The following is a 24,111-nucleotide window of genomic DNA, read 5'->3' on the forward strand; positions in this document are numbered from 1 at the left end:
GGCTCGGCTCTGAGGACCCAGCTCAGCCAGCTTCTCCTGGCGGCCCCTTCTGCCTGGGCCCAGTGTCTACTCACTCGGCAGGTATGTCTCATGCAGGTGGAGCAGGACGGCCACGGGGGAGCTGTGGGCAGTGGGCGGGGACTCAAAGGGCTGAGGACAATTCCAGTTCTGCTAGTGGCCTTCCGGGCCAAGGGCCTCAGCTTGGAGCCCAGGCCAGTGTGCCAGCTCAAATCACAGTGGACACGCGCACACACATACACACACAGAAAACAGATAGACAGACACAGACATAAAGACATGCATGCAGGCACAGACAGACACATCACTCATGGAGAGAACCACTCACAGACCCTCCGAGGCACACACATACAGAGAGACACACTCAAGCCAACACAGACATGCAAAGCCCAGACACGGAGAAGTGTGGACACGCCCATGGGTTTACGTCCTCACGTAAGGACTTAAGCCTTATCTATTTTCCTTGGGCACCTGCCATTTACCAGCCCTGGCTGGGGGCTGGGTCAGGCCCACTCCCTGCCCTGGGTTGCTCCTGGTCAGGGGGCAGATGCCCCAGACCCTGTAGCTGTCCCTCAGTCATGGGGGAAGCTATGCCCAGGGCTGAGACCAGCAGGAGGGGCCTCAGCTGGTCAGGGAAGGCTTCTCGGAGGAGGAGCCGCTTTTGTTGAGCCTTGAAGGTGCTGGCTGAGGGAACAGCCTGTGCAAAGGTGTGGAGCAGAGGTGAGTGGTTAGAGTGGGTGAGTGAGGGGGAGATGAAGCTGGAGGGGTCAGTTAGGAAGGTCCTTGAATGCCCAGGTGAGGAAGAGAGTCTGTGTTTCTTCTGAGGGTGATGGCAGCCCAGGAGGGTTTTATGTTTTGTTGCTGTTGGGAAGGGGAGTCTTCTAAGTGCTTTTTCTCAGAGGCTTTTCTGGGGTATAGGAAAGCTATTTTCTAAGCAGACGATCACATCATCTATGAATGATGACAGTTTTATCAGGTCCTTCCCCATACTTACACCTCTCATTTTTCTTGCCTATTGCCTTAACTAGTTCTTCCAGGAAAATGTTGAATGGTATGGTGAGAACACACATGCTTGTCTTCTTCCTTATTTTCAGGAGAAGACTCTTAGCTTGCAAGGAAGGGTTTTAAGGAAGGTTTATGTTTTGGCAAGATGCCCCTGCTTGCTCCAAGGAGACAGGATCCAAGGGGTCCCGGAAGGAGTGCAGTTAGGACCTGTGATCAGGTGATGGGGGCTGGCAGGTGGGAGGTAAGAGGGGGACACAGGCCCGCCCGGGGTATGGCCCTGGGTGCAGGCAGTCACCTGCCCGAGGTGGCTAGTTTGGAGTTTTGAAGGATGGGGTGATGGCCCAGGTCAAGGGTAGGCAGGGCAACTGGGGATGGGGTGGGCACTGAGGGATGTCTGGGAGGGCAGGTCTAGGAAAAGGGGGTAGAAGCTGAGGCTAGGGGTAGGAGTGGGGGAAGCCCAGACCTGACTTCTTGGTCACAGATGGGTGGCCCTGGATGGGAGCTCCCAATGACCATGTCTTCTTGGTGGCATTCCCACTCCTGTCACTGGGTGACAGTGGGTGCATTGGCCTGACCTGGAGAGTGAGGGGCCCAGAGCTCAGGCTGGGCCTGGGTCTCTTGGGCCTTGAAGCTCAGCCAGTGCCGAATCTCAGGCACGACACTCAGGGCAACGGGGACAGAGAGCCAAAGAAAGAAAGAGAACCAGAGAGAGGCCCCATGGGGCAGGGGCCAAGGTAGAGTTAGCAGGGAGTCCAGTCCAGCAGACATCAGTGTGGTTCCTGGCCAAGCCAGCCTGGGCAGTGGGCCACCCTGACAGTGATGGTTCATTCCTCCTCCAGACTGTCTCTGGGGAGATGGGGAGGGGGCAGAAGGACAGAGGCTCCCAGGCCAGTGAGGAGGGCACCATCACCACAGGGACAGAGCCGAGTGTCCGCTGAGCAGACAGGTGGTACAGCACAGCCCAAGGACCCCTCAGAGGTGGGGATGCCTGCCCCCTTGGGTCCTGAGTGGTCAGATTTCGAGAGCGACGACGGGGAGGCCAGGAGTGGAAGCAGCCTGAGTGGAAGCAGGGAGGCTGGACATGCAGGGGACAGAGAGGTGGCCTGGGAGGCAGGTCGGGGAAGCCCAGAGGTGAGGCTGGAGAAAGTTCTGTCTGGGATGGGAGGGCTTCAAATGCCAGGCTCTGGGGCTCAGGCTTGACCTTTGCGCTGTGGGGAGCACAGAAGGGTTTAAAGCAGGGGAATGACCTGGTTGACTTGTGCTTTGAGAAGGTCAAGATTGGCTTGGGAAGCTGTGGGTGGAGGGTCAAAGGGGGCTGAGGGATCAGCTGGGGGCTTGTCAGGCCATGCTGTGGCGGCGTCCCACATAGAGTGGAGGAAGATCGGCATGGATGTTAGCTCAGGGCCAGTCCTCCCTCAGCAAAAAGAGGAGAATTGGCATGGATGTTAGCTTAGGGCTGATCTTCCTCTCGCGCGCACGCGCGCGCACACACACACACACACACACACACACAATAAATAAATAAATAAATATTAGAAAAAAAATATATATATATATACCCGGGGCCCCTCCCACCACCTCCTCTGCAGGCTGCAAGGTCCTGATAAGCTCCGGGTGGCCTTGGCTAGCACCCTGAAGCCTGACCCTGCCTCCCTCCAGCTCTGAGACACAGGGGAAGAGGCTGGTCTCCCATGGGGCTCCCTGAGCTCCCCTTTGAGCAGAAGCAGTTAGGCCTGATGGGCTGAATGGGGGTGAGCTGAGGGCTTTGGGGGGGCAGTGAACGCTGGGGTGGGGGGCATTTCAGGCCCCAGGACCTAAGGTCCAGGAAGTCCTGGATGTGGTTGCTGGGCCCAGCCCATGGGACTGTGGGCTGCAGGCTGGGCTGTGCCACAGAACCTGCATGTTCAGTTCCCCTCGCTGACTCTGACAGGAGGGTCTGGCTTGGCGGAGCCGGTGAGGAAAGGTGGTGGATGGTAAAGCTTCCTGAAGGAAGCGGTTGTCCACCTCACAGTGCTGGCTGCAGCCTGGGACAAAGATGGGTCTGGCCCTGGGAGCTGCCTGGTGACAGCCAGGGGGGCACCTCCTAGGGGAAGCTTCCCTGACCAAGCTGCTGACCAGGCCCCACGGGGCTCTCACAGGTTTCCGTGCCTGCTCCTGGGGCTGGGCGCCCCTCAGGCCTCCTGAGCCTCCTTGTCACCCCCAGCTCTTCTGCTGCCAAGATGCCATCACCACGGACAGTGACCTCTGGGCAGGAGCTGCGCAGCCCCCGGGATCCCGCGGAGCTGCAGACCCCAGCGCGGGGTGCTCGGCGGGCCAGTGGCGGGGATGCGCCCAGCACTCACCGTGAGGACTTGCGGCCCAGCCTGGGCACCCTTCGGCGGGCCTTCTCCCGCGCGAGCCAGCGGGCCCCGGGCCGGGCCCCTGAGGAGAACCGGCGCAGCTCCCGTTTCCCGTTCCGCTCCCCATGGCGCGCTGACCAGCCCCAGGCCACTGCTGTGCCAGCGCTCGCCCATGGCCCGGACGTGCCCTCAAGGGTCGAGGATGGTGTCAGCCAGCCGTCGTCCACTGGGGTGGGGCCTGAGGAACCGGAAGCTGAGGCAGGTGAGGACTTCACAAACAGCACTACGCAGGGGAGAGAACTGAGGCCAGAGGGTAGAGCAGCGGAGCCAGGGGTTCCCGACAGGCTCTCCTCCCCAGCTCCCCGAAACCCCAGCCCCCGCACAACTGCATTTTACAGGGGAGCGCTCATTGCTCAGATGAGAAAAGCGAGGCTCAGAGAGGTTAAGTGACTTGTGTCCAGTCTCACAGCTGGGAAGTGGAGAAATGGGATTTGAACCCAGATCTGCACAACTCCAGAACCCTAGCCACTCCACAGTCTGGCTCCCGGCCAAACCACAGTGATGGACAAGGCACTGACCCTCTCAGATCACAGGGTCACAGAGGATGCATAGGAGCCATGGCTGCCCAGAGGGGAGAGCAGGAGGCCTGCCCAGGAGAGGCTGCATTGCAGTTGAACCCTGAAGGCAGGGTGCAGGTGGAGGCAGAGCGATCCTCGTGGGTGGGGGCTGATGGAGAGCAGGGACCAGCAAGAAATGCTGAAGCTGGGCGCTGGGACAGGAGTCTGGGCATTGCAGGACACACCCAGCCTGAGCTCTGACCTCACTGGACCTGCAGTCAGGACTGCCCTTGAGGCCACCTGGTCCAGCTCAGCAGAGCTGGGGTGAGGGGGGACCAGGGAGGAAGGCAGGGGCTGGAAGCGGGGAAGGCAGGAACTGACCCAAATTGCTGTTCTCGGCCAGGCTTGGGGCCTGGGGTTCCGCCTCTTCAAAGGTGCTTCAGAAGTTCCGTTCCGGCAGTTGGGGCCGTGCCTCCTGAGCAGGCCTTCAGTTGAGCTCCAGGGCCAAGCAGCTGTGACCCACGTGTCTTAGTTTGGGCCCCCTCATTGCCCCTCTTCTCGCCTGTCCTTGCAAAAGGCAAATCTGTGGCCGACCTCATCACTGAGCGGCAACTGCTGGCGGCCTTCGAACAGCTGCGGCACCTGGAGACGCAGCTAGTGGCCGAGAAAGCCTCGCGCACCTTCGAGCAGGACCCCACGGGCTTCGCGCGGCGCGCCATGGACGTGTGCCTGCACTATGACGGACTGGCCGCCGAGATCGGCTCGATCGTGCGCGAGACGCTGGGCCCGGACGGCGTGGACGCGGCCGCGCTCGCCGAGCTGGCCCACGTGGTGCGCGCCGAAGAGGAGGCCCACCCCGCGCCACCTGCCGACGGCGACTTCCTGCTCACGCCGCGCCGCTGGCGCCAGCACTGGGAGGACGCGGTGCGGCGGAGCGCACGGGAGCGCGTGCAGCGGGCGGGCGCGGGTGCGGCCCCGGGGGTGGCTGAGGGGTCTCCGGGCCTGGCCTGGCTTCTGGCCGAGCTCGGCGGCTTGGTTCGCCGCGACCTGCAGAAAGTGCAGCTGGAGGTGCGGCCCGCTTACGCGGCTGCCGGCTTCTCGGTATGGGAAACCTACCTGCGCGCCTTCCACGGCGCGGTGGCCCAGCGCCTCCAGGAGCTTGTGCACGATGCCCGCGGCTGCGAGGACCTCTACGTCCTACTGGACTGGGCCGCCAATGTCTACGGCAGGTGAGGCCCCAGTCAGGCCGCATGGAGGACAAGGAGGGGCTGGCACTGCCCACCTGGCACTGCCTACAGGGAGGCCTTCGGTAACCCTCTCTGAGGAGCTCAGAAAGGGCACCTTTCTTCTCCCTTTCCTCCCTGGAGAGGACTGGCGATGGGGCATCGGAGATCCCAGGGCCTTTGACATTCTTTCCTCGCCGTCCTAGGCCACGGTGCGCTCCCGCCCGGGTTTTCCTAAGGGGCCACCCATGGGCGGGTTCCTGAAGCTGAAAGTGCCCTAGTGGAGGTTCCTACCCGGGCAGGAATCCGGTTAGAGGGCCTGTGCTGGTCCACAACGTGCCCTTAAGGGAATTAGAAAAGAAGCCTCCTCCAGGCAGAACACAACCATGGGCTCTCAGCTCTTGGTGTGGGTTCACCCACACTCTCCCCTTTGGACGGGCCCCTAGGTGCAGGCACAGCCCGTTGGGAGCTTCCACCTTGGCTCAGCGCTGTGTGATTGTGTGATGGGGGTGGATTACCTCTCCTGCTGAGTGCTTCCCAGCCCCACAGGCAGGAGAGCAGGCAGGAGGAGGGTGCCTAAAGTCCTGGGCTCCTTAATTTGCTGTGTGGTCTCAGGCAGGTATATGCCCCTCTCTGGGCCTCCCTGGTGTGGGCTGGGTAGTGGCCAGTCCCTGAGCTGTGTGGTGCTGGGGGAGCTTAGAGCTCAGTGTTGGGTGTACCCCGACTGTGAGTCCCTCCTGAGGCTGGCCGAGGTCCATCTGGACAGCTGTCCTTATGTCCTTATGCATTCTGCGCACGCATAGCCGATGGCAAGAGTGCCAGGAAATCCAGCAGTCAGAAGCTTGGGGCCCGGTGTTTGGCATAGGAGCCTGGTGGGGGGCAGAATGTGCCAACAGAAGCCCAGGTTCAGGGCTCTGCGGTGACGCCTTTAGGCTCTGAGGGGAGTGGGGGGCAGCCGCTGTCACATCAGAGCCCCGCCCAGGCCCTCAGCCCCTGCCCTGCCTTCCAGTCCTGACTTCCTGGGCACCCCGGACCTAGCTCTGCCCACCGAGCCGCTGCCCCCGCTCCTGGCACCCGAAGTGTGGGCTCGACTGGAGAGCGACTACACCAGCTTCCTCGAGGTAAGGCCAGGGCGGGGCCGGGCCGGAGGGGGCGTGGTCCAGGTTGAGCGCAGCCGCCACCCCACTGTAGAGAGGCGCGATACCCAGTATCCCCGCTGTAGGGGTGCTGGCCAAGGCTCAGGCCGGGGCCATTCCTTACCACGTGGCCTCGGGCACGGACCTGTGCCCCGGCGGGGTGGCCCTTGTCTCCAAGAGTGGGTAACCGGGCTCGGGAGGTAGGGGACACCCGGACCTCCTTCTTGGGAGAGCTTCACCGCGGCCTCCTCCCCACCCCACCACAGACCAAGATCACGAGCTGCTTCGATGGCATCCTGCAGCTGGAGCAGAGCCGCTGGGCAGCCTCGGAGGCCAGCGACGTGCTGCAAGGCCGGTACCACACGCCGCTGTCCACCGACGTCCATATGGTGCGGCTCAGGAGGAGAGACGTGTGTTTGGGCCTCAGGCGGTGTTTGGTCCCCCTCGCAGTGGGGACACCCAGAGCCATCTAATCCAATCTTAACCTCCCCTCCTCATTAGACGGGTACCTGATGGCCACGTGGGGCAGGATCGGGGACTCCCTGGTCGCACTGCGAGGCTGGGAGCTCCAGGGCACAGCTCCCACTTGGCAGGTGGCCATAGATGTGGGGAGTTGGGAGGGTGGACCCCCCAGGTTGGGGCCGCTGGAAGTTGGAGCCGAGACCTAAGACACAGCGGGGCAGGCTGGAGACGTCGCTGGGCCACTAGGTGGAGGGAGTAGAGGCATCGGAGTCGGGGGCTTGGACACGCGCTCAGCATGTGACATCGCTCGCAGCTAGTGGCAGAGCACGTGAAGGCGGCCGGTGCCATCTCCGCGGACCTGGAGGCCACCACTCTGCGGATCTGTGCAAGGGCGCTCGGCCTCTTCGTGCCCAGGTGCGGGAGCGTCCTCGGCCAGGGTGGGGTGGGTGGAGAGGCGGGGGTCAGGGTGTGGACGGTGGTCGGACTAGGGGGAGAGCCCATTTTATTTACTCAGAGTCCTGAGATCCCGGGACAGGTGGGAGGGAGGAGCCTCCTCATGAGGCCTGGGGTCTGGGTGGGGACCCGAGGGAGGACGGACCCGGGGTCATAGCGCAGCCGGGAAGGGTCCCCAAGGCCTCTGTGTACCCGCCCCCAGGTTCGAAAAGGTTTTTCTGGAGTCAGAGTCGGTGAGTGAGCCGCACCTGGGCGCCAACATCAACGCCTGCGAGGAGCTCAGGTGGGTCTCTCCTGCTCCTCCACGGGGGCGCTGCCCTGCGTGGCCAGCAGGGGGCGCGCGAGCTTCGGGAACCAGGACGCAGATGGCTCCCGCCGCGGCAGGCGCGCGACAGGGAGGGGAGTTCGGACAGAGGCGGTTAAGGGGTTGGTCCTTCCCGGAGTGTGGTCGCGCGCGTGCTTTCCAGGGATGGCCCCCCTCCCCGTCCGCGCTGTAAGTTCCTCCCTCCGCCCGGCGGAGCTGAGGCCCTGGAAGGGGTGCTGGGAGTTTCAGGGCTGAGCAGAGGCGGAGAAGTTCCAGCTGCCACGGTCCCTGCCTGTTGCCTGCCCAGTCCGTCCCTGCCATCATGGGCTCCGTTTCTTTCCTCCTTCATCCCAGCCAGCCTTCTTCCTTTTTAGGGATACTCCCTCCTCCAGCGAGCCCACCTTGACACCACCCACGGGGCTGTGCTTGGGGTGGGGCCCCAAGTCCATCAGCTCCCAGGAGGCAGAGGCCCTCCCTGTGGGCTGGCAGTGGCTGCCCCACCTTCTGTGCCTTCAACCCTAGGCCAGCCTCAGTGTCTCCCCATTGCTGATGCACCAGCTGCTGCAGGGCAGCCAGCAACCTTGAGCACGGACTCGGGGCCACCCTGTCTGGGTTGGGATCCCAGCTCTGCCACTCGCTGGCTCTGAGCCTTGAAATAAGTCACTTCTCCTTAGCTGAAAAGTGGAGATGAGAGCACTTGCTCCCTAGGGCTGTGTGGGGACTCAGTGCCATAGAGGACTCAGTTCGTATTTGCTTTCTGGGAGCACTTGTGGTGTGCCCGGCACTGGGCCAGTTTTCATCCCAAGTGCTGTGTCCCCATGTACAGATGGGAAAGTGGAGGCTCAGAAAGGAAATGCCACTTGTCCACAGTCACACAGCCAGCACATGCTGGACCTGAGACTTGAACCAGGCCTGCCTGAATCCAAAACATGACCCTTTTGAAGCTCTGCTTCTCCTGGGCACTGGGGACCCTGGGGTTCAGCTGTCCCTTGATAGGCAGCCTCTGGCCCTGATGGAACTTTCACCTGCCTTTCTGTGTCCCTGTGCTGGACGCTGGGTATAGTCTGGTCCTCAGAGTCCTCAACAGTGAAATGGGGACATTGTCACCTTTAGGGAGGCTCAAAGGAGGGCCCCCTGTGCCAGGCACAGCAGTGCTGCACTGTCCCATCACCAAGAGGAGAGGACAGAGGTTTGGCCCAGAGCTGCTGCAGGGGAGCTCTGCCATGCAGTGGGGTCACCACCACCCCTCCACTGAGCTACCCCTCTGTGCTCAGCTCCTGTGCCATAGTGCTGTCCCCTCAGTTGACTCTCCTCCCAGGGCTACTACACGGTGCAGCCCCAGGGGCTGACCTGCACATTGTAGTCTAAGTGAATGGAGCTGCTGTGGCACATAGCCTGCATGGCTGTATGCCTGGCCTTTTCTCCCAGCCTCCTCCACTTGCCCCCTTGGTTACCTGTCCTGGCCCCTCCGCAGGACCAGTCTTCTGGCCAGGTTCCCGGGAACCTTTGAGGAGTTGGAGAAGCCCCTGGTGGCTGCCACCTGCAACTTCCAGAAGCGGCTGCTCCAGGGCTTGCAGCGTGATGTGCAGGCGAGTGGGCTGGGCCCTTCTCTCCCACTTTCCACGCCCAACAGGTGACCCTGTGCCCTGGAGGCTGGGGGCCCAAGTCACAGTGTTCATTTACCCTAGGGGCAGTCTCAGGGGTGGTGTGTTGGGGGTGGGCAGGGGACTCAGACAAGTTTGCAGCTGAGCAGGGATGGTCAGGAAATGCCAACCTTCCTCATCTTTGCCTCTCAGAGACGGTGGGTCCACGGAAGCAGGCTCCTCACCCAGCCCCAGGGCTCCCCTAAGCAAGATCTGACCAGAGGCTCAAACTCCAACCCTGTCCACTGGAGCCCAGGGCCTGGAGGAGGCGTTCCTGAGAAAGGCCTAGTGACATTCGTGGCTAGGAGAGGAGCTATCACCAGGGCGACGTTAAAAGGGAGTCAGATAGCCCCCCGAAGTTTCTTCCTGGTGGCAGATGGTCCCTTGGCCTGAAACACCTCTGTCAGGGGCCATGCACTGGGCTCTGAGGGGAGGGTCTAGTGGATGGGGAGGATGTGGTTAGAAGACCCCTGCACCCCTCTGCCCCCAGCCACTCTTCAAGGTCCTGTGCACCAAGGCCTGGCTGACACAGGACGTGCTGCGGCCCCTCATGGAGAAGGTGGTCGCCTTTGCCCGCCACCTGGAGCACGTCGCCCCGCCGTGGGCGCAGGTATCTCGAGGTGGCAGAGCCCTGGTGGGGGTGTGCCTAGGGCAGGGGCGTTGACCCTGACCCTACCTCCTGGACTGCCCAGGAGACCCTGCAGGAGGCACACCGCTATGTGGTCCGTGAGTACCTGGTGCAGGCGCTGAGGCCACGTGAGCGATTCCGGGGTGTGGAGCGCTTGACGGGCTCCCAGAAGATGAGCCTCGACGCCCAGGCCATTGGCGACACCTTCCAAGGCTTGGTAGGAGCATTGTCTGACTGTCCTGGCGCGCTGGCCTCCTCTCCTGCGGGCCTCCGCTAGCACCCCCTATTCTCATCTCAGCTCGGCTCTTGCAAAATCCCCGCCGGGGGGGGCTTTGACAGAAGGGTCCTCCCCGGTCTGCACCAGCAGGGTGAGGGGTTGGGGGGTTCTGGCACAGCTGGGGCAGGGCAAGGTCGGCGGCGGTACTTTGCATACATTTGCACACAGTTTGCGGGGTTGCGCAGAGAAGAGGCGAGTGTGGCAGCCCCATCGGATGGGCGGGGCCTGTGGGAGGCTTCTCCTCCACCCCGACCCCCAGCCTTTCCAGCTGAGGCACCTCCTCCCTGCACATACGCCCCTGTTCTGGGCTGCTGGTACTCCACTCACTGTAAGATTCCAGGCAGGACTTCCAGGGGCCTCGGTTTACCCGTCTGGGCAGAGATGGGAAGACACCTCAGCCGCTGTGTGGTGGGGAGGGAAGATGCATATTGTGGCGCTGTGGCTGAGTCCATGGTGCCGAGGCCCGCATCCCCTTGCGCGGTTTGGGAGGCAGTCACGGCGGGGACGCGGTGGTGGCTGCAGGAGGGCTAAGGGGTGCACTAATGGAGGGGTTGCAGGCAGGGGCAGCAAGGGGGCTCCTAGGGGAGGTGGCCAGCCCCGCACGCGTCTCGCTGTCTCCGCAGGGCTCTGAGGCCACGTGGCTGGGCCAAGCTATCCTATGCGTGGCTGACATACTGGGCGAGACTTACAAAGACGACATCCGGCGGCACCTGGAGACACTCATCAGGAGCTACCCTGACATCAGGTCCGTACCCCCCGCCTCCGCTCCCCCATGGGGTTCCGACAGAGGGCCGCGGGGCCCTGGAATCAGGGGGTTCGTGCCTTCAGAATGGTCCCTGTGACTGTAGGTGGGCAGGTGAAGAGCCAGAGGGAGGCGGGAGCTTGTTCTAGTGTGGAGGGGTGGGTGGGGGAGGGCCGCGGCCGGGCGAGACTCCAACCAGCGCGGGCCTGAGTGCGCAGGTGCATGAGCACCGCGATGCGAGGGAGAGGGCCGTGACCTTCATGCTTTGGTGGGCCGCGCGGGAGCGAGGGCTGCCCCTTGCTCGTAACCTATTCTCGGCCATCCTCGTTCAGTCTGGGGGTGGGATGGGGAAGACCCGCGGAGTCTGATGGGGGATGGGGGCCCATCTTCTGGAGTCTGACGGTGGGGACATGTCCCCACCCTGGGACTTGGGGGGAGGCGCGGTCCCCACCTGTGGGAGAAAGCCCTCTCTGGAAGCCCCAGACGCCTGAGACCTGGCCAGGAGGAAGGAGGCTTTGACCCCAGGGTGTGTGTTGGGGGGTTGGTGAGTCATGGAACCCACGGAAATCCCATCCCGAATCTCTCCGTGCCTTTGGAGATTCCGGGATGGGGAGGCCAAAGAAAGCCCCAGGCCTAGCCCCTTCCCGGCCCCATGGCCGCCCCCCGGGGAGAATTCCCTGCCACCAGCCGGGACTGTCTCTCGCAGTGCCCCAGAGTTCCCCTCCGGGTTCGCGGGGTTCCCCTTCAGTAGGCAGGCCCCGCCCTCCCTGGCTCCTGGGGGCGGAGCTTCGAGCCCCGTGGGGTGCTCCGTCAGGCTGGGAGAGGGCGACTTGCGACACTCCTCTGTGCCGGCCTCCAGCCTCCAGGCTGCCTCACTCCTTGCTGCCTGGCTGTGGCTCCCCGCATAGTGCTCGCAGGAAGCCCCGACTCCTTTCCTCTGAAGCCAGCAACGCTCCGTGGTCTGGATATCTGCCCCCCCCCCCACGCGCCCACCCCATTGCCGCAACGCCCCCTCCCTCACTCCACCACCTTTTCTTGACCCTGTTCTCCCATGACTGTGACCCGGCGCCTCTGCATAGCTGTTTCCCCTGTTGGGCATGTCTCTTCCCCTTTCCACCCGGCTCTGCACCCTTTCAGGCCCACCCCTAGGTCCGGGCTGCCACCCGCTCCAGGAGCATTGTTCCCACTGGCCCTGGTCATTCCAGCCTCTCTCGCACCAGCTTCCAGGAATGCTGGGTGCACTCATACTTCCAGCCCCAGCCCAGGAGTTCCCCTCATTCTGGGGCTGGGGGTATCACTGCAGGTGCTGGGTCTGCAGTGAGGGCCCACATGTCTCTGCAGGCGGGACCACGTGCTGGCCATTCTGGCTCTGCGCCGACTGGGCCGCCGTCGGAACCAGCACCTCTTGCAGCACGCGCAGGACCTGCTGAGGGCTGCAGCCAAGGCAGGGGGCTCCGGGGCCGCTGGGGGCCATGTGCTCTTCGAGGAGATTGAGGTGCCCACCTCCGTGGACGTGCTAATCACCTGCATCTAGCACTCCTGGGCCTGAGGGGGTGGGGGCTGCCTCAGCCGAGGAGGCTGCGGTAGGTGGAGGGTCAGCCACCTTCCCCAGCACCAGGCCCCAAGCTAGGAGCCCAGGGAGGCACTCAGCCCTGCCCCCAGCCTTGAAGCCCATAGCTATGGACTCTTCTTCCTTGGCTGTGCAGGGCTGCAGGGCCAGAAGGAACAGCAATGGTAGAGGCATTTCAGGCGTTTGTGGGGGAGTGTCTGAGCACGGCAGAAGTTCCCTTCAATTCTGCCCACCAGGGAAGGCTCTCCCTACCTAACTGTTCAGCACCATCCCCAGACTGAAAGTAAAGAGCAGAGTATTTATTTTTAAAATAAATGTGAATTAAAATGGTTCCTCGTTAAGGCGGGGGCAGGGCCAAGTTGGCTGGGAGCAGGAGATCTGGGTCCCTATGCACCAAGGAGCTGGGCTGGAAAGTTCTGTGATGACTCCATTTGGTGGATGGCCCCTTCCTGCCCATTATACCAATGGCGAGACTGAGGCAGGTCCAGAGCTGGGAAGGCCCACGCCTATGGCTGCAGAGCAAAGCAGGCTTCGACCCTGGGACTCTGAGTCCACTGACCTCATGTGCCAAGTGAACCTCGCGCAGCAGGGGTGGGCACTGCTCTGTCCTGTTCTAAGCAGGCCTGGGGCCCTGGGAAACAAGAAAAGGCCAAGTCTTGTTCTGTAGGTTGAGGTATTTGGGTGAGATGTGAGAGGGACTTCCCAGCAGTGAAAGTTGTGGGGCTGCTGCAGGGCAAGTGTCACCCACAGAGTGTGTGTATAGGGAGCTGGGCAAGTGTCACCCACAGAGTGTGTGTATGGGGGCTGGTCCTGCATGTCTCAGCCTGGAAGCGAGGCTGCAAGGAGACTGTTCCATTGTGCAACTGCATACAGTCCCCATCCTTCTGTCCTGGGAAGCTGTCACTGAAATTTGGCTCCAGCCTGTGGGCAAGGCTGCTGGGAAGCCCATTTGCATTGGCAGCCTTGGGCTTGCCAGGGAGGCCGAGCTCTGAGATGGGGGATTTACAGGGAGATGCTGAGGTGGGTAGCAATAGGTGCCTTCCCCTCCACGCCTCCACAGCAGCCCCCCACTGTCTCTCTGGGCCTGACCCTGAGCATGGTGGAAGTGGGGGGCAGGTAGCTGCAGGTGGGCCAAGGTTCAAAGAGCCCAATGAAGTTGAGTCTCCCAAGGACGGGGCGCTGGTCCGGGAAGGCTGCAGGGCTAGGCAGGTGGGGGACATGTCTCTCCCAGGTCCCTCTGGGCTCACCTCCCTATACAGTGGACAGCTAGTGGGCAGTGCCGGGCAGGTCTGCCCCACCCCTTACACCAAGGCTGGAGCACAGAGCCAGGTCTGAGTCTAGTTGGGGCCCCGGGGGAAGTGGGAGCAGGTGCCAAGGGCAGCCGCCTCCATTGGTGCACCTGGGCTGGCGGCCAGGGGTGGGGCAGGCAGGGGGCCAAGGGAGTGTGCAGATCTCCCTGAGTGGGGGATCCAGCAGGGCGGGGGTGGGCGGGGCAGGAATGAGGAAGAGGAGAGGTTGGGGTTCCCATGCTCCAGGCCGGGGTGGGGGGATGGTGTGTGTGAGCGCTGACACTGACAAGCAGTCCTTGTGTCAAAGGGGAAACTGAGGCCAGCAGAGGGTGGCTCCCCACCAGGCTCCAGCACAGGTGGCCTGGGATCCTCACAGCCAGGGGAGGGGAGGTATCAGAGGGCACCTCATTCCCTGGGGAGGGGCAGGTGATTGATGGGTCAGCTTAACCCCGCATGTAAACCCGTGGCCATCAGTGGCCTGAGTGAGAGTTGCAGGCCTGGTGGGGTGGGACATAGGAAGCCTTGATCTGGTTTGGTCCTGGCCAGGTTCTCCCCATGGAGGTCCTGCCATCCCACGTTAGAGTCTCAGGACCCTCACAGAGGTCCCCTCCTGCAGCCCCTGGCCCTGACCCTGACTCGACCAACTTGGCCCTGCCTGGGCCCCTTGCCTGCAGGCTGAGGGTCCTGGGGCTGGGTTTCCACGCCAGGCTGCAGAGGAGGGAGGACATTCGGTCCTAGCCCTGTCACTTTCCAGCCCAGAGACTGTAGGCAAGCCCTTCACTTCTCTGCGTCTCAGTTTTTCCAGCTGAAATGGGGGTGCTCTGTGTCTCCCCAGCTGAGGAAAGGGAAGTAAGAGCCAGCTACAAAGCTAGGCCTCTGACCCCACTGTGACCCTATGTTCCCAGGGGCCTGGCCAGGCCATGGTCTGCAAGAAAAAGCTAAGACCCTGTTTGCAGGGGTGGCGGAACACTGAGGATCAGTGAATCCCCAGGTGGGTGGGGTCAGTGAGTGGGGAAGGCCACCAGGAGGAAGCTGGGAACAGGCCCCGAGGCTGAGAGCCTCCTTCACGTTGCAGGGGGAAAGATTTAGGCCGAGACCCCGGGCCATCTTCCTGAGTGTTTCTAGGCCGAGAGGCAGGAAGTCAGGGTTTTCCTGGCAGGAACCTCCATGCCCAGGCGGGTATGTGTGCCCCAGTGTGTGTTCCTGTGAGCCCAGCAGGGCTGGGGGCTGGGGTTGGCTTCCCAGGGCCAAGTTGGGGTGAGCAGGAAGCCAGATGGCAGCTCCTGTGAGGGTGCAGTCAGGGAGGCTGCAGACCGGAGCGTGGCCCTGGACCAGGGGACCCTGGGCTGCTGCAGGCCCAGGGCTCTGGCCATTGGCCATTCTGCCCCAAGGGGTGAGGGCTGTGCTCCGGACCTTCCCACTCTCCCTGCCCACCAGGTCCTATGAAAGCCCAGAGTGTTTCCTTGGCCATCCTGTTGTCCAGACCAAGCTTGCGGGGAGGATGCTGGCTCTCAGAGCTGTTTCCGGACTTGTGGACCAGGTTGTCCGGCTGATAAGGAAGCATGTGTGTGTTCACATGTATGTGTGTTCCTGGAATGAGCCAGCTCCTGTCAGCACCCGGGGTGGAGGGGCCTTGCCCAGCGTCCGTGTTCCTCTCATGGAGCGGGACATCCTACTTGCCCCTAGAGCTCAGGTACTGGGCCCTACCTGCTGATCCCTGGTCCCATCTCTGCCTGGCCACCCTCTTCCCCCTGCGTGGCTCCCTGCAGCTCCCCTCACCACTGCCCGGGAGCGGAGAGGAGGCTGTAGCTTCCCAAGGCCACCCTCCATCCCCACTCTCACGTTTTCCTTTGCTACCACAAGGTCCCTTTGGGAACTCCAGCAGGCCAGAGGGCCCCCCTTTCTGGGTTGAGTGTCTGTCCACTGTCTATCCTCAGGCCCAGGGGGAGGGGCCAGGACTGGCCCACCCGCAGCAACACTGCCCTTCCCCAGCCAGTCAGTGTGGAGCGCTGGGCACTGGGCCTGTGCTGGGCATTGTGGTCAGATGGGCTACTGCTGATGAGTCCGACTCCGCAGAGCTCCCAGGCTGGGGGAATCAGGCCCCGCCTTTAGGGGAGATGAGCTGGGAGCCAGGAGCCCCCATGGGTGAGTGCCACCAGGGTCTCAGCCCGGCCTCCCTGGGCCCTGCTCTAATGAAATGCTTGGAGGGCACTGGATGAGTCACTCTCACCCCTGGGTCCAGTCCTCTCCCCCCCGGCAACCCTGTGGCCTGGACTAGTCACTGCAAAGACCTTCCTCCTTCCAGGCGTTCCTGCACTCTGCACAAACACCCACCCACCTGTTAGCGGCTTTTAAAATTTACTTGTTAAATGTTTTCATTTTTAACTTTAAATAATGTTTTGGATAGAGATACATTCACATAGTTCAAAATTAAAAAGGTACAAAAGGCTATTTGGTGAAAAGCTCCTTATTCCCATCTCCCCGGTGTCCTTCCCGGGAAGCAGCCAGGGACCCTTGTGGGACACTGGAGTTTGGAGAAGCACTGCTTACCAAGGAGCAGACACAGAGAGGGAAACTGCAGTGCTCCGCTGAAGGCAGCTGGGGTGGAGGACAAGGCAGTTCCTGTGCCCTGTAAAGGCAGACCGTGGAGAACCTAAGGCTCATAGATTGACAGAATACCCAAACAGTGGAATCTTCAATGTCGTGAAAAGTCCTGCAGTTTCTGGGGCGCCCGCCGTGTGCCGGGCTCTGCTCAGTGATTGATGGCTTTCCTCCTTCCCCTGGATTCGGTGCAGGGATTAAGAATTAGCCTCTGGATTCAGACACCTCTAGGCTGAGATCCTAGCTCTGTACCTTCCTAACTGTGTGACTTTGGGAAAGTTACTCCACCTCTCTGGGCTCTAGCTCCTGGTGTAGCATTGAGAGCATTATGTGAAAAAGTGTGAATGTGCTGGATGAGGACCTGGCTTGCAGCCTGCACTCCCCTAAGAGTAGCAGTTATTGCTATTTATAGGCACAGTCTCCTTTAAGCCTTCCCTGGCAAGCCCCTGAGCGTGTGTCAGCTCCATTTCCAGGAGGGAAGACTGAGGCCCTGAAGGGTGAAGCAGTGTGTCTAAAAACACAGATGTAAGTGATAGAGTTCCCCAGGGGCCAGGTGATCCCCAAGTGCGGGCCCTCACCATTATGCCTTACTTCTCCAGAGTCTGGAGACCAGAGCTCCCGGTGTCCCCAGCACCCGGGTTCTCAGAAGCGGCAGCCCTATGGTTGTTTGGGGCAGCCTCCCTCCCTCCCCTCCCCACCCTGGCCCAGCCTTACTCAGCTCTGGGACTCCCACACAGCTCCTGCCACGTGACCTGCCTCTGTCACTGGGTGCGATCCAGTGGTAAGCAAGGCTCCGTGGCTGTTTTCCTGGAAATCATGCCGGCTAGGAGAAGGGCCTCCTGTGTTGCGGGGCCCAGGACAGCCCCAGGTCTGAAGGGACAGGACCTAAACTTGGGCATCTTGCATCACCACCAAAAACCATTGTGAAAGGCCAGGCCCTTTTAGGAGAGAGGCCAGACCACCAGGGCTAGCTTGGGGATTCCCTGATGCCCTGGAGGGGTGGCTCTTCCAGGAAGCCCTCCTGCACTACACTTCTTGGAAGGCTGCTGGGATTGGGGTCCTGCTGCCACGTGGGCCCTGCTTCCTCCCAAGTGGCCCCATCTCCAGCAGGGAAGTAGGCTCGTTTCATTGAGCACCTGTGGAAGCCATTTCCCCTCAGGCCTCAGTTTCCCCATCTGCCAAACACAAAAAGGAGTACATGGCCTGGCTTCCTCCTGGAAGGATGGGGAGGGGCTGTTAGCAAGCAAACAGTTTCATATGGGGGTGGGGGTGGGGGCCCTGCCTATTGGTGTAGTCCTGGTCTGTGAGGGCCCTTGAAGGAGGGGATGCCCTGTGAGGGTGATTCCTGGTTAGCTGTCTTGGCCATCCCGTGGGCCCCGGGGAGGTCAGCAGACTCTGGCCGAGGTCTGGTGTAGCTGCAAATGACCTTGAGCAAGTAACTTCCCCTCTCCGGCAAGGCCGGGTGGCAGCAGGGACCCTGGCCTCAAGGCCTCAACCTTTGTGTCCGCATACCCCTCCGAGGCTCAGTTTCCTCATCTGTCAACAGGGAATACAGAGGCTCTGTCCAGTGCAGTCAGTGAGTGGGGTGTCCTCGGGAAACAGGAGGCCCCAGGAAGGGTCCCGGGTCAGGCAATGCCCTGAGAAGTAGAGGGAGAAGCAGGATGGGAGAAGCAGGCTGGGGCAGTGGGAAGTGCAAGTCATGTCACAGAGGGAAGTGGGCCGGGCCCAGGGTGGGGGCGCTGGGTGACATCCTGGACTGCCTTGGTCTCCCAGGCCTGAGGAGCCCACCCCACAGTCAGCACCTCTCTTGTGACCAAGGCCACTGGCTGAGCCGTCTGGCCAGTCCTCCTGGTGTAGCCAGGCCCAGCAACCGCAGCCCCTTCGTTCTGTGTGATCCCGCACTGGTGTGGCCTGTGAGCCCGCTGGCCCCTGCACCCCAATGCGCTCCCTCTGCCTTCCATTTCCCCTCTTCCAGGGAGCTTCTCTCCAATGAGGCTCTCAGGCAGCCTGAGATGGAATAGAGGGAGGAACATTAGTCACACGCCGCCCTGTATTATTTTCTGGCCCTACCCACTGGGCTGCCAGGACTGGGTGGGCCCCTCCTGCTGCCCCACAGAGTGAGGGTGAAGACTCAGTTAATTGACTGAACAAGGTCATGAAAGAGATTGGGAAATCTCTTTTTTTTTTTTAAAGGTGAAAAAGGAGTGGAGGGCAATAAAACCTCTCATTTCTGCATCTAAGCTCTCTGGCCTGGCAGTCCTTCCTTATGTCTGACTTGAGTACATCAAGCTGCATTTCAGATGTTGATCAACATTAGGGGAGAAGCAGTATAGCACAGTGCTTAGTGAAGGGGCTCCCAGCAACACAACTGACTGGCACATGACTGCACCATCTGTGCCTCAGTTTCCTCATCTGTGAAAAGAGGATAATTAAGGAGTACCTATTTCATAAGATTGCCTGATGAAATCAGTTAATGCATGCAGAACACTTAGAACAGAGCCTGGCACCTGTGGAGGTCAATAGACGTCAGCTGTCTACCCCAAAGAACTGAAAGCAGGGTCTGGAAGAGACATTTGTACTTCCATGTTCATAGCAGCATTGTTCACAGCAGCCAAAAGGTGGCAGCAACCCAAGTGCCCATCAACAGATAAATGGATAAACAATCAAATATTACTCAATCTTAAAAAGGAAGGAAAGTCTGACACAGGCTACAATATAGATGAACCTTGGCGACATTATGCTGAGTGAAATAATCCAATCACAAAAGACAAATACTGTTATGATTCCACTTATATGACCCATTTAGAGTGGTCAATTTTATGGAGACAGAAAGTAGAATGGTGGGTGCAGGGGCTGGGGGGAGGGGAGAAAGGGGAGTTAGTGTTTAATGGAGACAGAGTTTCAGTTTTGTAAGGTGAAAAAAGTTCTGGAGATGATGGTGGTGATGGTTGCACAACAATGTGAATGTACTTAATGCTACTGAACTGTATACTTAAAATGGTCAAAATGGTAAATTTTATGTTATGTATATTTTACCACAATTTAAAAAAAAGTCAGCTGTCATCATTTCCGAGCAGAGGGAAAGGAGGCAGAATCCCATGTGTCCTGGGCCCCCGAGGCCCTGGGTTGTGTGCAAGTAGCTGACCACGGGTCCTGGCCAGGTGCTGGCACTTCTGACTTCTGGGCTGGCCTGGGGGTCTATTGCCAGTCTGCTCCTGCCTGCCGCCCTCCCGGCCAGGTGGGGCCAGCCTGCTGCCCCCAGCCCGGCCCCTGGGAGGTGGGGAATGTGACAGCAGCTGGCCAGGAACACTCCCAACCAGCATCTGATGCTCATTTCCTGCTGAGGGTGGAATTCTTGGCTGGCCTCTGGCTCCCTCTGGGAGTAGTATCAGGCTCTTGGGGACGATTTCCTCATCTGTCAAGAGGGAGTAAGAACAGCTCCTGCCCTGTCGGCCCCACTGGCTGTCATCACTTGGCCCTCTCTGCAGCCCCGTTTTCAGAGGACTTCCCTTGTGTTGGGGGCTTCAGGTACATGATTCTTGACTTCATGCCTGAACTCAGGGAAAGGGGAAGCAGCCGGTGCAGCCACACAACGGGAGGGCAGCTCTTCCCAACCCCAGGCTGCTGCCCAGGGCGAGGCTGTGCAGAGGACGCTCAGGCCAGTGGGTAGCTGGGGATGAGGCTGGCCGCTCAGCACATGCCCTGTGAAGCGTCATTCCCGGCCCTGCTGATCAGGGTCCTGGGCTCTGAGGAGATGGTGGGGTCTGCGGGCCTAACAACCTCGCCCTCCCCCGCATGCCCTGGAGAGCCGCGGATTCTGCAGTGATTTCCCAATCTGTTTGAGGTTAGGAGAGGAGGCCTGGCAGGCAAGTGGGGAGATTGCACAATGAGGCCATAGCAGGCAGCCAGGGAGGCAGGGAGCTAGGACCCTTTGGTTCCTGCCCTCGTCGCCCTTGTCTGTCTGAGTGAACTTGGGGGGCCTGGCCTTTAGTCTCCCCATCTGTGCATGGAGTGAACCTCCCAGCCCAGGGGCGCTGTGGCTCTATTGGCTCTTCTGAAAATGTCACTCCTGGGGCCTCAGGAAGAGAATGGGTAGAGTCATCTTACTGCCATCTCCCGAATCCCCCTCCCCCTCCCCGCAAGCCCCCAGGGACAGGATCTGAGTCCCAGCCCAAACCTGGCACTTGGCCACCACTCCCACAGAGGAAGAGGAAGTTCTCAGTCCTAAGGGGCACCCCCAGCTTCCCCCTATCCTGCCCACTCGGCCATCCCTCCCAGGCCTCAGAGATCTGTGCCCAGGCCCATGGGGGTGGAGGGACCAGCGGGAAGGGGGAGACCGCTGGACGAGTTTGTGTGCAAACAAAAGAGAGGGAGGAGCAGGGCTCTAGCAGGGAGCAAAAGGGAAGCTGGTGCCCAGCCGGGAAATTCCTGAGTGACATGGTCCTTTCCAGGGGCCAGAAATTCCTAGGATGTGAAATAGCGAAGGGGGTAAGTCGCTGATGGGTCCTCTTCACCAGCACCTCCTCCCTGCCCCATGACAGACCCACAGAGACAGAGCATAGATGGAGAAACTGAGGCCCAGACAGGTGTGTGACCTGCTCAAGGCCACACTGAGTAAAGACAAAGTTGGGCCAAGTGATCGTCAAGCCTGAGCCATTGTGCTCAGGTCCCAGCCTTGTGCCTCCAGGAGCCTGTCCTGGCCCAGCCCTGGTCCCAGAAGGGAAAGTGCTTCAGTGGAAATCCTACAGGCCCGGGTGTGGATTCCAACTCTGCCATTTTCTGCCTGTGTGACCTGAGGCGAGTCACTTCACCTTTCTGAGCCATTTTCCCGTTTCAAGCAAGTCTGGATAATAAGAGTGTATGCAAGGCACCCAGCACAGGTGCTTTGTCAATAGCTGATCATCCTTGCAGCCCCCTTTCCTTTAGGGCGCCTCCTCCAGGAAGGCCCCCTCCCCATGCTTCTGTGCGGCCACAGTGATATTCAGAGTGGGAACTCTCTCCCAAAAAGGGCGATCCTTGTCGAGAATGAGGGAGTTAGGGTGGGACCGTCCCCAGCACCCCGCGGGAGGTGGGGGAGGGGAGTGCCCCGAGCTGGGATGGGTGCTGGCTCTGTGACGCGGGAAAGTGGTCCTGATCGCGGGGCTTTCCAGCTGGCCAATAAGAAGCCGTCGTCGGACAATGGGTCAGCGCCAGACTGATCCCGGTTGGCCCCGGATGCTGTTCCCCTCACCCCACACACCCGGACGACGCTCCGCTAGCCCAGCTACCCCGCCCTGGCTGGTGGGCGGTAGTGACCTCCCCTCCCCTGCTGGGCAGGCCCAGCACCGCCGCGGGGGGGGGCGCGCGACACCCGACACAGGGACACAGGCAGCCCTCGCTACACTCTGCCTTGGCTTCGGCCGCGGGTTTTCCGCGGCTGTGGTGGGCGGGGCGGGCCGGGCGGGGCGGAGTCCGAACTATTTCAGGCAGCGCCGGGCTCTGCCGCGACAGCAGCAGCTGGGCCCGGACACAGTAAGTGACCTCCGCCCGCCCTGCATCCGTCCCCCACCAGTTCGCGCGGCCGTCCACCCGCCGCGACCCTGAGTCCCCGGCCAGATCGCCCGACGGAGCGGCCGGCGCGGCGGAGGGGACCAAAGGGGCGGGACGTTCTGAGGGCCTCAGGCCTCCGGCAGCCCCCCTTCTAGGGAAACCGAGGCCCCTGCGGTGAGCTGCTGCGCGTCGGCGCGCAGAGAACCCGGGTTTGGCGCTCCCATCCCAGGACTCTGTCCTGAGAAAGGCAGGGAGGGAGGGGCTGTGGGGAAAGGCGCAGCGGTCTCCCTTCCTTTTGCAGTAGGAAGTTGGGGGGCTGACTGTGTGACGTAGTCCAAGTCACTTGGCCTGCCTGTGCCAGGGTGTCCTCACCTGGGGGATGGGTATCTATCCGCCCAGGACAGAAGGAGCCAGGGGCAGAGGCTGTCGGAGGCTATGTGGACCTCAGCCCTGACCCGGAAGGAGGGTCAGGGTGTGTGTGTGCCTGGGGAGAAGCTGGGAGAGCTGGGAGGACTGGAGGGGGTGCCGCTGTGGGACCACAGGCGCTGACTCTGAGCAGGCCTCTTCCTGTCTCAGTGTGCCCAGCCAAGAGCCCCGGCTTACAGGGATGCCTCTCCCGCCCTTCTCTGCTGTGCCCAGGCACTGAGGTGGGCATGACAGACACAGGGATGCAGGACTTGCACCCTGACTGAGGCTGGGATGGGTGCTTGCCCTTGGCTGTGTGATTTTGCACATCCTCTCAGCAGCACTGTGAGGTGGGGGTCCTTGTCCCCGTTTCACAGATGGAGAATCTGAGGCCTGTGAAGGAAGGGGTGTCCAGTCCACACACTAGTGAGTGGTCCAGCTGAGCCCACAGCTGTTTCTTTTCTGTTTCCACTGCACCAGCTGCCTCTGAGAGTCAAGGCCTGGGACAGGACCAAGGGGCTGCTGCAGGACCTCGAAGGGTAGGGAGGCACAGAGGCAAGTGTGCCACAGAGGCAAAGAGGCACCAATGCCATGTGGGGACCTGCAGGAGCTGGGTGTGGAGGTCAGATAGAGCCTAGCATGCGTGGGGGCCCAGGAGGTAGGGGGCAGTGAGGGTAGAGAGGAGGCTGGTGGGCAGCACTGCTGATCAGGGTGGCCCTTTCCCTCACCCCAGCAAGAGGACAGGGGTGGGGCCTGGGTGCCCAGGGTGGGGCTGAGCAGCCCCAGCCAGCTGGCTAGACCAGCTTCTGTGGGTGTGTGACATGAAAATGGGATGGATTGGGAGGCGAAGCTGCGGCAGTGGGTGGGCAGGGCAGAAGTGCCCAGATCTTGGCTTTGGGGCTCCCCAGAGCACCCCCTGCTTGGTCTTGCAATGGAACTCCCAACCCAAATGGCACAGGGGAGGCAACTGAGGCCCAGCCGTCTAGGACTCTGCCCAGGGCACCTGGTGAAGCCAGTGGGAGTGAGGAGCAACCCAGGTTTCCTGGCCCCCAAGTGGTTCTGGCCAAGCTTAGGATGAGCCCCTGGAGGAATGGGACAAGGTAGCTTGGCTGGTGGGGAGGTAGCAGGGGCTATGAAAGGAGTCCGACAGGCCGATTCTGAGCCTCCACACCTGCCGTGTGCTTGGGGCAAGCACCTCTCCCCCTCCCACCCCCCCCACCCCCACCTCCACCTCAATTTCTCCTCTGGCTGATGGATCATCCCATCTGCCTTGCAGGACTGTGGCAGGGGGGAATCGAAGTCATCATGTTGCATGAGTCACGAGTTGATGTATTGACTCTCGTGTGGAGTATGGCCAGAGCCCTGGTGGTCATATGCGGGAAAACAGATCAAGCACACTCAGCACTGTCGCCATGGCCAGCTGTGTCCTTGGGCCTGGGAGCTGGGAGCCGGGGCCTGTCACCATGACTTCTGACCCTTTCATTCCTCCCTCCCTTCCAACCTGCAGGCCTGAGCCAGGGGGATACTGAAGATGATGACCTTCTGCCAAGGCCTTCCAGGCCAGCAGCCTGTGCCAGGGACCCTTGACTTCCCCAGAAACCCCCAGAAGTTGCCCTCCACGTCAGAGGCAGAGTCAGAGGCCTCCATGTCAGAGGCCTCCTCTGAGGACCCGGTGCCATCCCTGGAGGCTGAGGTAGCCCCCGATAGGGACAAGGAAGAGGCTGGGAAGAAGAAGAAGAAGAAGACAAAAGGACTAGCCAACATGTTCAGCGTCTTCACCAAAGGGAGGAAGAAGAAGCCTCAGCCCAGCTCAGCAGAGCCGCAGGCTGTGCTCCACCCCGAGCCCGAGTCGGGGCCCAGGCTGGGTGGCAGGCTGCCCACAGGTAAGCTGGGGCCCTAGGTGGGGTTGGGGTCCTGGGTCAGAGCTGGC

General features: G+C 61.2%; 2 protein-coding genes across 5 annotated transcripts in view; both read left to right on the forward strand.

The window, feature by feature from the left end:
• Nucleotides 1–12,335, forward strand: EXOC3L4 (exocyst complex component 3 like 4). 2 transcript variants are annotated; one of them, XM_058567764.1, is made up of 12 exons: nt 1–81; nt 3,227–3,624; nt 4,497–5,148; nt 6,152–6,263; nt 6,545–6,667; nt 7,054–7,154; nt 7,396–7,476; nt 8,972–9,086; nt 9,631–9,750; nt 9,833–9,985; nt 10,669–10,790; nt 12,129–12,335. In XM_058567764.1, exons 2-12 carry the CDS (start codon nt 3,243–3,245, stop codon nt 12,319–12,321), a joined length of 2,154 nt encoding a protein of 717 aa, XP_058423747.1. In that variant the 5' UTR covers nt 1–81; nt 3,227–3,242; the 3' UTR covers nt 12,322–12,335. The 2 variants fall into 2 exon arrangements, with proteins under 2 accessions (XP_058423747.1, XP_058423748.1); XM_058567765.1 differs by lacking the exon at nt 1–81 and having other exon boundaries at nt 3,203–3,624.
• TNFAIP2 (TNF alpha induced protein 2) overlaps nt 10,729–24,111 on the forward strand; it is a 23,526-nt gene continuing 10,143 nt past the window's right edge. Inside the window, exons 1-2 of one of the 3 annotated variants that reach the window (XM_058567762.1) lie at nt 10,729–10,790; nt 23,689–24,064. In XM_058567762.1, coding sequence (XP_058423745.1) covers nt 23,713–24,064 — 352 coding nt within the window. In that variant the 5' untranslated portion in view covers nt 10,729–10,790; nt 23,689–23,712. The other 2 variants (XM_058567763.1, XM_058567761.1) reach the window with 2 other exon arrangements.

Source organism: Diceros bicornis, chromosome 24 (genome assembly GCF_020826845.1).
Source record: "Diceros bicornis minor isolate mBicDic1 chromosome 24, mDicBic1.mat.cur, whole genome shotgun sequence".
NCBI lineage: Eukaryota > Metazoa > Chordata > Mammalia > Perissodactyla > Rhinocerotidae > Diceros > Diceros bicornis.

Bases quoted from the DNA above. Each gene is read 5' to 3' on its own strand.
- EXOC3L4 (XM_058567764.1), top strand. From the start codon at position 3,243: ATGCCATCACCACGGACAGTGACCTCTGGGCAGGAGCTGCGCAGCCCC. The intron at 3,625-4,496 runs GTGAGGACTTCA...TCCTTGCAAAAG, and splicing joins GGAACCGGAAGCTGAGGCAG to GCAAATCTGTGGCCGACCTC. The intron at 5,149-6,151 runs GTGAGGCCCCAG...CCTGCCTTCCAG, and splicing joins GCCGCCAATGTCTACGGCAG to TCCTGACTTCCTGGGCACCC.